General features: G+C 33.9%; 1 protein-coding gene across 1 annotated transcript; it reads left to right on the top strand.

The window, feature by feature from the left end:
- Positions 1–1,701: 1,701 nt before the first annotated feature.
- LOC114283853 (disease resistance protein RPM1-like) lies at positions 1,702–5,043 on the top strand. The gene has a single exon (XM_028226721.2). It carries the CDS (start codon positions 1,939–1,941, stop codon positions 4,603–4,605), a length of 2,667 nt encoding a protein of 888 aa, XP_028082522.2. The 5' UTR covers positions 1,702–1,938; the 3' UTR covers positions 4,606–5,043.
- The last annotated feature ends 7,972 nt before the right edge of the window (positions 5,044–13,015 follow it).

The raw sequence follows: 13,015 nt of genomic DNA on the forward strand, positions 1-13,015 counted from the left end.
TTTGTGCTTTTGATGTGTTTAACTTTGAACTTATCGGTGATTAGATTTGTTTGGCTTTTGAGAATATATATGAACTTGAAGATTTCGTTTTCCTTTTTTAAGTTTAAATAGATTGGATCTTTGATATTTCATTGTTTTGGATCTATACGCTTGGTGCGTCTCTTAAGTGTGATATGAAACCTCTCTTTCCTTTTCTTTTTCTCTTTTAATTGTGTTTTAATTAATAATTTTTCATAGAATTTAAAATAACATTAAAACATTGTATGCAAAATGCTAATTCTTTAACTTCACTCTGAATCTGTGTTTTCTCAGCAAGCAAGTAGACAACAACGATGCTTGCAGAGGACCATCGAAGAAGAAGACTCCATTGATCCAACTCCTTATGGATAGTTTTTTTTTTTTTTTTTTTTTAAACTTCTGAACACACAAATCCAACTCCTCCTCTTTCTCTCCTGCTCTCTTTCTTTAATTTTTTTTAGTTATTGATCTGTGTTGTTGTCTTCGTTGATGATGAAACAAATTCCAACGGAAAGTGGTGAATGAACAGATAAAATTAAAAATTAAATAGATAAAAAATGAAAATCAAAAAGATATATGTGTGTGTGTGTACTGGATTATATTTGAGTGTTGGTGGTAGGAAATTTCGAGAGAGAAAGATAGAGAGAGAAATTGCAATAGATACTGGTTAGGTGTATTTCAATAGATAATAAGATAGAATAAATTTTTCCCAGGGAAAAAATTGAATGAATAATAAATTTTGGACAAATATTTGAACAGAAAAAAGAAAAAAAATTGAACAATCAAAAAATTAAATAGGTAAAAAAATATTTGAACAGATAATTTAAAAAAAATTAAACAGATAGATAAAAAATATTTCAACAGATAAGAATAAAGAGAAACCCATAGAATTTGAACAGATAGAGAGAGAAACTCACATAATTTGAATAGATAGGGGAAAAAATTTCAACAGATAGCTATAAATTTGAATAAATAGTAAACAAATTTAGACAGATGAAAAATAATTTAAACAGATAGATATAAATTTAAACATATAGTTAAAAAAAGTCAACTGATAAATTAAGAGATAAAATTAAAAACAAAATATCTTTTAAAATAAAAAAAAAACTTCTCACCAAACTACTTTATAAAGATAAACCAATTATGCTGCAGACCCCCAGTGAGGTGGCGAGCCCCCACTGGTTGAAACTCAAAAAAAAAAAAAAAAAAATAAAACAGTTTTTTTTACCCAATCACGGCACGCCACCTCACTAGGGGTCGACCCCCAGTGGGGGTCCGAAGCATTTTTCAAAGATAAACCTTTCGCTAATAAAAAATGGAAAAAAGTTAGTGATCATAAATTTTTTTTTATGAAAATGATCATGAAAGATTTATGATCCTTGGATTATCTTAATTAGTATGTGGTACTTTATTCTAAGTGTAATTTAAAGATCACAAAATTTTTATGATTATTTTCATAAATTTTTTTTCATAATATCTAACATTGGTGTAAAAAATATTCGCTTCTCCTTACCTTCAACTTTTCAATAATTTTATGAAAAATGATTCAGACCTTTAAAAAAGGCCACTAATGAAATTCTAATTTGACTTTTTGTTTCCCTTCTTTTATCTTTTACTTCATAATTTTTTTTTTTTCTTTATTAGGTGACAGCTCACTAGAGCTGTACGGCTGCACCTCTAATGAGAGGTATGCAGCACCGTTGTAATTTTATTCATAAATTAATAAACAAAGGAGGAACACGTCGGTCTGTTATCGGAGTCAACTTGGGTAGGCCGTAACACGCCTTGAAGTGTCCCTCTTCTTTACTCCCTGCTCTCTCTGTCTCTCTTCTCTCCATTTAAAACTACATCGATCCACAGATCAGTACACACTACTACTACACAGGCGAGACGTGTTTCAACCTTTGAAAGAGAGAGATTATGGCAGAAAGTGCGGTGGCCTTCTTGCTTACAAAGCTTGGAAGCTTGATTCAAGAAGAGCTGAAATCGTTGGGTGGAGTTAAGGGAAAAATTGTGTTCATCGGAGACGAGCTGGAAAGCATGAGGGCCTTCCTGAGGGTTGCTGATGCAATTGAAGACAGTGATCCAGAGATCCAAGCATGGGTTAAGCAAGTCAGAGACGTCGCTCACAATACCGACGACATTCTTGATGAGTTTATGCTTCGCTTTGCTGATCGTCATCGTCATCATCATGGATTCTATGGATCTGTTTGTAAGATCTATTATCAAATTAAGAACATGAAAGCTCGTCGTCAAATTGCTTCTGATATACAGGACATCAAAACCAGAGTCATCGATATTGCGCAGAGACGTCAGAGGTATGGTTACAAATTCAGTAACTCAGAGCAAGGCTCAAGCTCCAATGTTGCAAACAATGGAGGATGTTATGATCGAAGAGGTGATGCACTTCTACTTGAAGAAGATGATCTTGTTGGCATCGACAAGCCTAAACAACAACTCATTGATTGGGTCCTTGATGATGCTGATTCTCCACTCAAAGTGATTTCGGTGGTGGGAATGGGGGGCTTGGGTAAAACCACCCTTATCAAGAAAGTTTATGACGACATGGAAGTGAAGAGACATTTTCAAAACCATGCTTGGATCACTCTTTCTCAATCATTCAAGATTGAAGAGATCCTTTCAGGTTTGATTCAACAACTCTTTGATGAAGTTAGACGACCTCTCCCTCAGAGGTTTGAAACTATGGACAGCAATAATCTGAAAGCAGTGCTCAAAGAGTTCCTCCAAGAAAGCAGGTACGTGCTCGTCCTTGATGATATTTGGAGCATTGAGGCATGGGATACTATCAAAATTGCATTGCCAAACCGCAACTGTGGCAGCCGTGTGCTACTCACAACACGCATCGGTAATGTTGCTTCTACCTCTTGTAGAAAACCCCATGGTTACATCTATGAAATGAAAGCTTTGTCTGAAGAAGAGTCTTGGACTCTGTTTTGTAAGAAGACATTTCAGGAGAAGGATTGCCCTCCATATTTAATTGAAATTTCAAAAAGTACCCTGAGAAGATGTGAGGGCTTGCCACTGGCGATTGTGGTGATTTCTGGGGTGTTGGCTTCAAAGGACCAGGGAAGAGTAGATGAATGGGAGTTGGTAAATCGTAGTCTTGGTGCTGAAGTCGAAGGCAGTGATATGAAGAAAATACTGTTGCTAAGTTACAATGATTTGCCTTACTATCTCAAGTCTTGTCTCTTGTACTTGAGTAGTTTCCCAGAGGATCATTTGATCGATTGGATGAGCTCAATTCGAATGTGGATTGCAGAAGCATTTGTGGAAGTAGAAGGAGGAAAAACACTAGAGGAAGTCGCTGAGGCTTACCTCTATGAGCTCCTTAATAGAAGCTTGATTCAAGTAGCAATGAGAAGGGAAGATAGAAGGATCCAGAAGTGTTGTATACATGACCTTTTGCGTGAAATTATTCTTTCAAAGTCAAAACATCAGAACTTTCTAACGATAGCAAGAGAAGGAAGCGTGAGGTGTCTTGAAAATGCTCGACGACTATCAATTCATAAAACCTTACCAGATATACCACTAGAAGGTAAGTGTTTCTCTCAACTACGTTCATTGCTTATGTTTGGGGTAGATGAACCCATATCTGAGTCCTCCATGCCTCTATTGTTCAATGGTGGGTTGAGGTTGTTAAAAGTTCTACACTTGAGAAATGCTTCTTTGGAGAGATTTCCAGGCAATGTGGACAAGTTGTTCCATCTAAAGTATCTAAGCTTGAGAGGAACACAAGTGAAAGTGCTTCCAAATTCGATTGGATTGCTTTGGAACCTAGAGACATTAGATCTTAAAGAAACGTATGTGACGGAGTTGCCTGTTGAAATTCTAAGGCTCCAAAAGTTGCGCCATCTTTTGTTATATCGTAATGAAACTAGGCATATTTATCTTCCATTTCACTGCAAACATGGCTTTGAGGCACCAGCTAAGATAGGAGCCTTGCAATCCCTACAAAAGTTATGCTTCTTAGAGGCAAACCATGCCAACAGTAGTACCATAGTGAAAGAGATAGGAAGGCTCACCCAATTAAGGAGGTTGGGAATTTTGAAGTTGAGAAGAGAAGATGGGGTGGTTTTGTGCTCCTCCATTGAGAAGCTAAGCAACCTTCGCTCATTAGATGTGAAGCCAATAGAAGAGGATGAGATCCTTGATCTACAATCTTTATCTCCAGCTCCTCAATTTCTTCAACGACTATACTTGAATGGACGTTTAGAGAAGTTACCGGAGTGGATAACTTCTCTTCATGGCCTCACGCGCTTAGTTTTGTGGTGGAGCAAGTTAAGGGATGATCCACTGAAATCCCTGCAAAATTTGCCTAATCTGGTTTTTCTCTCGCTTGTTGATGAATCATATGAAGGGGAGGGATTGTGTTTCAAGGCTGGTAGATTTCAGAGACTCAAGTACTTAGGCCTTGAAAACTTAAAAGGATTGAGATGGGTGACAATGGAGGAAGGTACGATGTCTCGACTTGAAGAACTAATCATCGTGAAATGTGAATTGTTGGAGGAGTTGCCCTCAGGCACTAAACATCTATCAAATCTGAAACAACTTGAATTGTCTGTCTGATAAATTAATTTCAAAGTTGAATCAAGCCGTACTAGATGGGAATTATTGGAAAGGAAAACACATTCCTAAAGTGCGGATTTGTTTTTTTTTTTGAACTACCTAACGTGCGGATTGAAGACTCAAAGGTCATTAGCAATGAAGATATCTCTAGTGAGGGAAAGGAAAAGTTATTATTATTATTATTATTATTATTATTTTTTAAATAATGTTTAATTGACTAGATTGGACCATTATCACGTTTAGTGCCGTTTCTTTTTCATGTTAATGTTATTTTTTATTTATTGTATTTCTCACACTGATTTAGAATTTTCATTTTGTATCTCTTTTTTATTTATTTATATTTTGACGGCTTGTAAATCTAATATGTAACCTCCTTAGTTGATCCCTAAAGAATTATAGGAGCTTTATTAAATTCAAATTTAGATTTGTAGTTGTTTATTTTGCAATTGTACTGATTTTAATTATAACTGCACAAGTTAAACAGATCTCAAACGTAGTTTAACCTTCATTAGTTTTGTGATTTCTAAGGATTTTCCTGTTTAAGTGTTTTTAGGGGACTTAATTTAAATTTCTGTGTCGTATTCATGGATTTTGGAGTGGATTTGTATGTGTTTGCCACAATTACTATATTAACAAGTTTAGGCTATGTTTGTTTTGACACATGACAAAATTAAGATAATTAAAGTACATTAATACATAAAAATAATTAAATAATTACACAGTTTTAAACATTTATTAAGATGTTCTTAGAGCATTTTTTTTATTTTTTATTTTTTATTTTTAGTTTAAAGTTCCTAATATTAGAATTTTATAAGATAAAAGACATATAACATTTTCGTAGTAGTTGGGATTTATCAACATTTTCACAACAAAGAAATTTCTACTCTTCAAAGAGAAAATTCACATACGAATTAAAATTTTTCTATTAATATTATTGAGGGACGTTAACTAATAAAAATATACATATTTTCAAGATTGTTAGATTGCAAGTTTTTCATATTCCACTCAATGAAATCTCAACCAATGCAATGATTAAAAAAGGCCCTAGATTCCACAATATAAAAATAAATAAATAAATAAATAAATCTCAATTCCATCCAAGGCTATGTTTATAGGAACTTTCAAGTTAAAAATGCAATGATATCTCAAATGATAGATTTGAATATCACAACATATATATTCCCCACACAAATAAAGAAAAGTACACAGCTGACACAATTACAAGAACTCATATTTCAAATTTATATAAATGTTTATGATACTACAATACATGTTGTCTTCACTCTATATACTAATCATAGGATCCACCTTCACCTTTACCTTCACTGTTCCATGAGCATCGTGGACGGGTCTGGAGCTTCCATTTCTTTTACTAATGGCATGGCTCAGCAAGCAAAGCAGTTGGTTTGATTGGTATAAATTTAGTTTGATTTGTATTTGGCTGCTTGTGCTGTCTTGCCATTTTGCTAACAGCCTTGGGTGACAAAGACCGCTTCATTGCTTTTCATTTTTCTAATTCATGGGAAGAAGGAACTTTGGCATGAAAATGATTATAGATACTTACTTAAATCATAGAGCACTTGCACGCTGGATTAATAATATCAATTAACAAGCATCTGAAACGAGCTCTCTAGTCAATCACTAATTAACATTATTATTATTATTTCATCTGCTTATTGTGTCCCTTAGATAGTTGATTCTATTGGGAAGTGCACAACTGGTTCAGTAAGGGACAACAATGGATTCTATAAACTCTGGAAGTGGATCTAGCTAGCTTCTTCTTGTCAGTCAGCTCAAATTCCTTCACAGAAACAATATAGTGAAATTCCCAAACAGCATCAGGATATCGTAGTTACAAACATCATCTATTGTGTTGTATGTCTTGAGGAGGCTTACCTCCTTGTAACTTTTCCTTCCAAATTCAAGATCTAAATTTTCATTTGGTCTACTTATTTATTGATACATAATAACATGTATATATATATATATATATAGATAAAATGTCAAATGCATCCATTATTAGATCTTTGTCTATAAGGTGATGAGTTGTGTATGTGTGATGCAGATCCAGAGAGGTTCAGATTTGTAAGAGACTTCATTTGGGTCCTACATTGTCTGGTCTCTTGATACTTAGTTGCTTAGAACAATTTTATTTATTATTTATTTTTTTTGTATTTTGCACATTTGAATTTACGTTTTTGGATGTATTGCAAGAGATTATGAAACTTTTATTGGGGGGGTCTGTTCTACAATTGTTCCCATCACTATAATTGTTTTTTTTTTTTCTTTTTTTTTTTCTGTTAAGTGTCATTTGCTAAATCAGTACTATTAGTTTTGGCTACACTTTGTGTACAGGTTTGGACATATTTTTGAAATTGGACAGTATGAGAAACAATTTATTAGAGAATTATATTATTTTCTTAAAAAAGATGATAAAATTCGATTACTTTGTGGGCTAGCAGAATAGGCACTGCACTATTTCACAGTGGTTTTGCTGAGTACCTTTGCAGCAACAATAAGAGGGTTATGAGGGAAATCCTTATCTCAGAGTACCTTTGCAGAGTACCTTGTTAATGTATATATATGTATCAATCTTTCACCAGCTCTACTAGGAGTGAAATGAGACACAAATGTGTGATCCCACATCTTAGTCTCACATTTGTGTCTTATTCTATAAAATTACTCTTATGAACTTGCACTTTCTCATCTTTCACTCATAACCCACAGTTAGGCTTCCTCATCTTTCACTCATAACCCACACTGCAATGCCTACATTACCACAAACAGAAATTTCACAGAATGCACACAATATAGTGCTGAAAAATTTCAATGTTTGTATTGGTTTCCTTAATATGATAATATATTATAGACATATACTAAATTATGGAATATGAGTTTGGGGGCCAGAGAATGTAACTTATGTTATGGACTTACTGCCAATGCTTTCATTTTGGGGAAATTTGTGAAATCTAAATCTATACAAAAATGCGCATAGCTCCCATCAAGGGAAACTTGTTTTTGAGAGAAATTCATTCGTTGGCATACCAAAATCGTCAGACATCATCGAATTTCAATGAAACTTGGCACACATGACCTCTTAGGCACACATGAGTTGTGGGAGAAGACGGGACTCGAAAACGGTCCCCGGTTTGTGAGATAGGGCTCAATTCTAGTTAAGGGAAACTTGTTCTTTAGAAAATTTCATTTCAACCATTGACACACCAAAACTGTCAAACGGAGTCGTACTTCAATGAAACTTGGCACTCATGACCTCTTAGTCACACGTAACTTATCGGAGAAGATGAGACTTGAAAACGGTCCCCAGTTTGTAAGATAGAGATCAATGCCTGTCAAGGGAAACTTGTCCTTTAAAAAATTTCATTTCAATGCATTGACACACCAAAACCATCAAACGGTGTCGCATTTTAATGAAACTTGGCATGCACGACCTCTTAGGCACCCATGACTTGTGGAGAAGATGGGACTCGAAAACGGTTCCCGATTTGTGAGATAGAGCTCAATTCTCGTCAAGGGAAACTTGTCCTTCAAAAAATTTCATTTTGACCATTGACATACCAAAACCATCAAACGGTGTCACACTTCAATGAAACTTGGCACTCATGACATCTTAGTCACACGTGAATTGTGGGAGAAGACAGAACTTGAAAACGGTCCCCGGTTTGTAAGATAAAGCTCAATGCCGGTCGAGGGAAACTTGTCCTTTAGAAAATTTCATTTCGACCCATTGACACACCAAAACCATCAAATGACGTCGGGTTTCAATGAAACTTAGCACGCGTGACTTCTTAGGCACATGTGACTTGTGGGGGAAGATAGGACTCGACAACAGTCCCCGGTTTGTGAAATAGAGCTCAATTCCCATCAACGGAAACTTGTCATTTAAAAAATTTCATTTTGACCATTGGCACACCAAAACCGTCAAATGGTGTCACACTTTAATGAAACTTGGCACACACGACCTCTTAGTCACACGTGACTTGTGGGAGAAGACGAGACTCAAAAATGGTCTCCGGTTTGTAAGATAGAGTTCAATGCCCACCAAGGGAAACTTGTCCTTAAAAAAATTTAATTTCAACCCATTGATACATCAAAACCATCAAACGACATTGAGTTTCAATAAAACATGGCACGCACAACCTCTTAGGCACACATGACTTGTGGGAGAAGATGGGACTAGAAATGGTTCCCGATTTGTGAAATAGAGCTCAATTATATTGTAAATAATTTGAATATTTGTTTGTTTACATATTTAGCTCTACAAAGGAGGCCATGATGATATATTCTCATGTTGAAGTTGTTGAAATTTGTTTTCATATCAATTTGTTTTGTTATATGGCCAGTAATTGGATATGGATACTAATTCGGATTGTATTGAATTTTTAGCTAAATTGAAATATTTATTAAATTTTGGTTGGATTGAATATTTTGGTTAAATTTAATGTGGTTGTTTGGGATTATTATTCTCACATTTGATTTTGTGAATACAATTTTGTAAATATGAATGTATTTTATCACAAGAAATATTAATAATTTATGTAGATAAATAATTTAAATAAATTTTATATAACGATTTAGCCGTTGCAAAAGAAAATTCAACAAAATTAATAAAAAAAATTCATAGTAATTGTTTTTGTGACGGTTAGTGTTACTGTCACTAAAATTTGTCATTAAACCATTTTTTGACCAGACTTATTAGCAACGGATAATGTTGCAGTTGCAAAAAAAAAAAATCATTTTTTTACTTTCTTGAGATCCTTACTAACTGTCGCAAAAGAGTTGAAAATCCGTCACCCAAAAAAAGTGACGGTTTTCATCCGTCACCGAAAGCTTTTGTCACACCGTCTCATATCCGCCGCCTATCCGCCGCTAATACTTTTTGCGACGGATTTTTTTACTTTTAGCGATGGTTATATCCATCACTAAAAGTCCCATTTTTTTGTAGTGTATTTGTAAAATTTTAATTCGAAATTTTTTTACCTTTTGAAAGTAAAAAATATTTTTTATTCGAATAAATTTGTTTTTGTGAAACGCTTTTAATTAATTTTTATTTTCTGTTATGCCAAATGTAAGACAAAAGTTAGGCAAATTCAGTTATTTCATCTTGAATTAACTTATTTAAAATTTAAAAATTCGTAATTAAATAGATTGAATGATGGAATCTCCCAATTTTTAGATGAGATAATTCTACATCTTTAAAAAAATATATACTTTACCCAAAGAAAGTTAAATGATACTAGCAGCGTCAATGTCTCAAGCTTCTTTCCTTGTTATCCTAGCATTACATGAGTGTAGAGCAGTTAGACCAATATTTTTCTTTTTGATGAGATTTTTTTACCAAATACGGGCTAGTATAATAGTATATTTGTGAACGAGGACACAAACAAAAACAAATGAGTAAAAGAACCAGAGAATACATGCATGATTTCTCAAAACTAAAAATCAAACAAATGAGTAAAAGAGTGGTCAAAGAGTTACCGATCGATGGCTGGCAATGGCATGAGATGCTAAAGATATCTTCTTAGCAAACCCAGAATCAAATGCTTCCCATTTTGTTGCTACATTTTTGTAGCAACTTTAAGAAAATCAAATTCGATGACTCGACACAATTATCTATTTTGAACAAGATGAAGAATAATTGTGCATGGAAATTGGTATTTAATTTAATAATACAAACATCCCATAACAGAACAAAATATCAAATAAGAAACCAAATTATCCTCTTACTTTCTCCCCTAAATTCGCTTTTTCATAAGACAAAATATGAAAAATAAGAGCAGTAGCAAATCTTTCAGTTATGAAATTGAGCGTTCTTCTCAACTTGTGATTAATAATTGAAGCTCACTCAAGTGTAAAGACTATGACGATCAAATTCAACTAATAATCAATGAAATGTCGATATCCGAATCCCTGTAGTTTAATTATTTATAAATATCACACATCTGTTTTATTTTCAAAAATATTAGCAGCACATACATGACATCATTGCCATCCAGATTTTCATAATACAACTTCACATCAAAACTCACCCAAATTCAATCAAACAATATATAGCTAAAACAGAATTAGCAACCAATTTGATATGTATATAAATTTTATATAATCATCAACAACAGTATTAGGAGTTTGGAGAAGGATGAGGGCCGAACGGAGGGTTTCTGTGATATTGTCAAAACACAGTGCCATGTTCTTAGTTATAAATACAAGCTAAAAATCTAGTGGAGAGCTCTCTTCAATGGCAATTGAAATATCAGTACAATTGCCTATTTTAGTCCCTTTTAAGCTTCAAACAGAGTAGAAAAGTAAAAAAACAAAACAGTCAGATCTCTGAAATCCCTTGAATTCAGCTTCGGAGAATCAAACTAGACATAGTGAACATCATTCAAATGTCACACACTCTTGCGCTATACTTCACACACACACACACACAGAATTTCTTTATTTTGTCCCCCTAACAAAAATGAAGAAGTTGGGGAGTGGAATAATTTCTTTATTTTTTTATGTTCAGTTGTGCTTGGAGGATTTTGGCTATGTAAAGTGGTCAATTTAAGATGGATAAGAGCCAGTTACTGCCACTATATATCAATGTACTGGCTTAAAGGTACAAAGTAGTTGAGATTCATTGCCTTTTAACAAGTCTTTGTCCCAATTACTTGGTCGATTACATGGATCACTAGAGCTTTATAAGATCCAAATAACCACTTGAATATTAGAAATGTATTTGATCCATTTCCCCTTTGAAAAAATGATGTTGGGAGTGGAATTGTTTTTTATTTTTTATTTTTTTTGGGAGCATTTTGGTTCTATAAAGTGGTCAATTCAAGAAGACTAGAGCTAGTAATTGGCACTTATATAGCCAATGCGCTGGCTTAAAAGCACAAAATACTTGAGGTTCACTGCCTCCTTAAATAACTCAACTCAACAAACGTGTTTTAATTACTTGAGGTCAGTTCAATTTTTCATACTACTTTCTTATATATTTAGTCTATTGTACATTTTGTTAAAAAATGTATAGTACATAAAAAATCAATAGTTAAGATTGAGCCATATCATTAAAAGTGACCTGCTAAACAGTTCACTCTTTATAGTTATAAGCTAAAATCATATATATTCATAACTATAATCAAATTGATTATAACTTAGTCATAACCACATCTCATAACTAACACCATTTTGTTCATAACTAATATCACATATTTCATAACCACTTCTCATAACCAATACCATTTTGTTCATAACTAATATCACATATTTCATAACCATAATCACATATCTCATAACCAACCCTTCTGAGTCATAACCAATATCACATATCTCATAATCACTAGTCACATATCCCATAACCAACATCTTTTTTTTCATAACCATATCTCATAACCACTAGTCACATATCTTATAACTAATACCTTGTTGCTCATAACCACACTACTTTGATCATAACCAATATCACATCTCTCATAACTATTGATCACATATCTCATAACTATTACCCACATGAATCATAACCACATCTCATAACTAATCTCTTTGAGTCATAACCAACATCACATATCTCATAACCATTAGTCATATATCTCATAACTAATAACCTTTTTGCTCATAACCACAACACTTTGATCATAACCAATATCTCATATCTCATAACCACTAACACATATAGCATAACCAAACACCCTTTGACACCACTTTGCTCATAACCAAAATCACATATCTTATAATCACTAATCAAATATCTCATAATTATTACCCACATATCTTATAACCAACATCACATATATCATAACTACTAATCAGATATCTCATAACCACACCACTTTAATCATAACCAACATTATATATCTCATAACTACTAATCATATATCTCATAACCAAACACTCTTTGACTTATAACTACACCACTCTGCTCATAACCAAAATCACATATTTAATAATCACTAATCATATATCTCATAACCTTTACCCACTTATGTCATGACCACATCTCATAACCAACACCATTTGTCCCATAACCAACATCACATATATCATAACCACTAATCACATATCTCATAACCACTACCCACATATAGGGGTGTAAATTTGGCCCACGAGCTCGCGGCACACCCCAAGTCCAGTCGCGCCCTGGGTGGGCCTAACCAGGCTTGAGCCTAAGCCCAACCTAAGACCCTGGGCTATATGTTCTAGAGCCCGACCCGACTCTAGTGTGTTATGGAGTGTGACCCATCTTATGAGCTCGACCCGAAATTTTTTTCCCCATCTGGCCCGATCTAACCCCAACGGCTCCCTGCTCCTCTGTTAGTGCAACGGTCAAAAAATTTTTTAATTTTTTTTTTGAAATAGTCATATAACCGTTAATTCCACCAACAACCAATTTTATTTATTTATTATTTAT

Source organism: Camellia sinensis, chromosome 3 (genome assembly GCF_055761805.1).
Source record: "Camellia sinensis isolate YWXY chromosome 3, ASM5576180v1, whole genome shotgun sequence".
In the NCBI taxonomy this organism is placed as follows: Eukaryota; Viridiplantae; Streptophyta; class Magnoliopsida; order Ericales; family Theaceae; genus Camellia; species Camellia sinensis.

Bases quoted from the DNA above. Each gene is read 5' to 3' on its own strand.
- LOC114283853 (XM_028226721.2), top strand. From the start codon at position 1,939: ATGGCAGAAAGTGCGGTGGCCTTCTTGCTTACAAAGCTTGGAAGCTTG.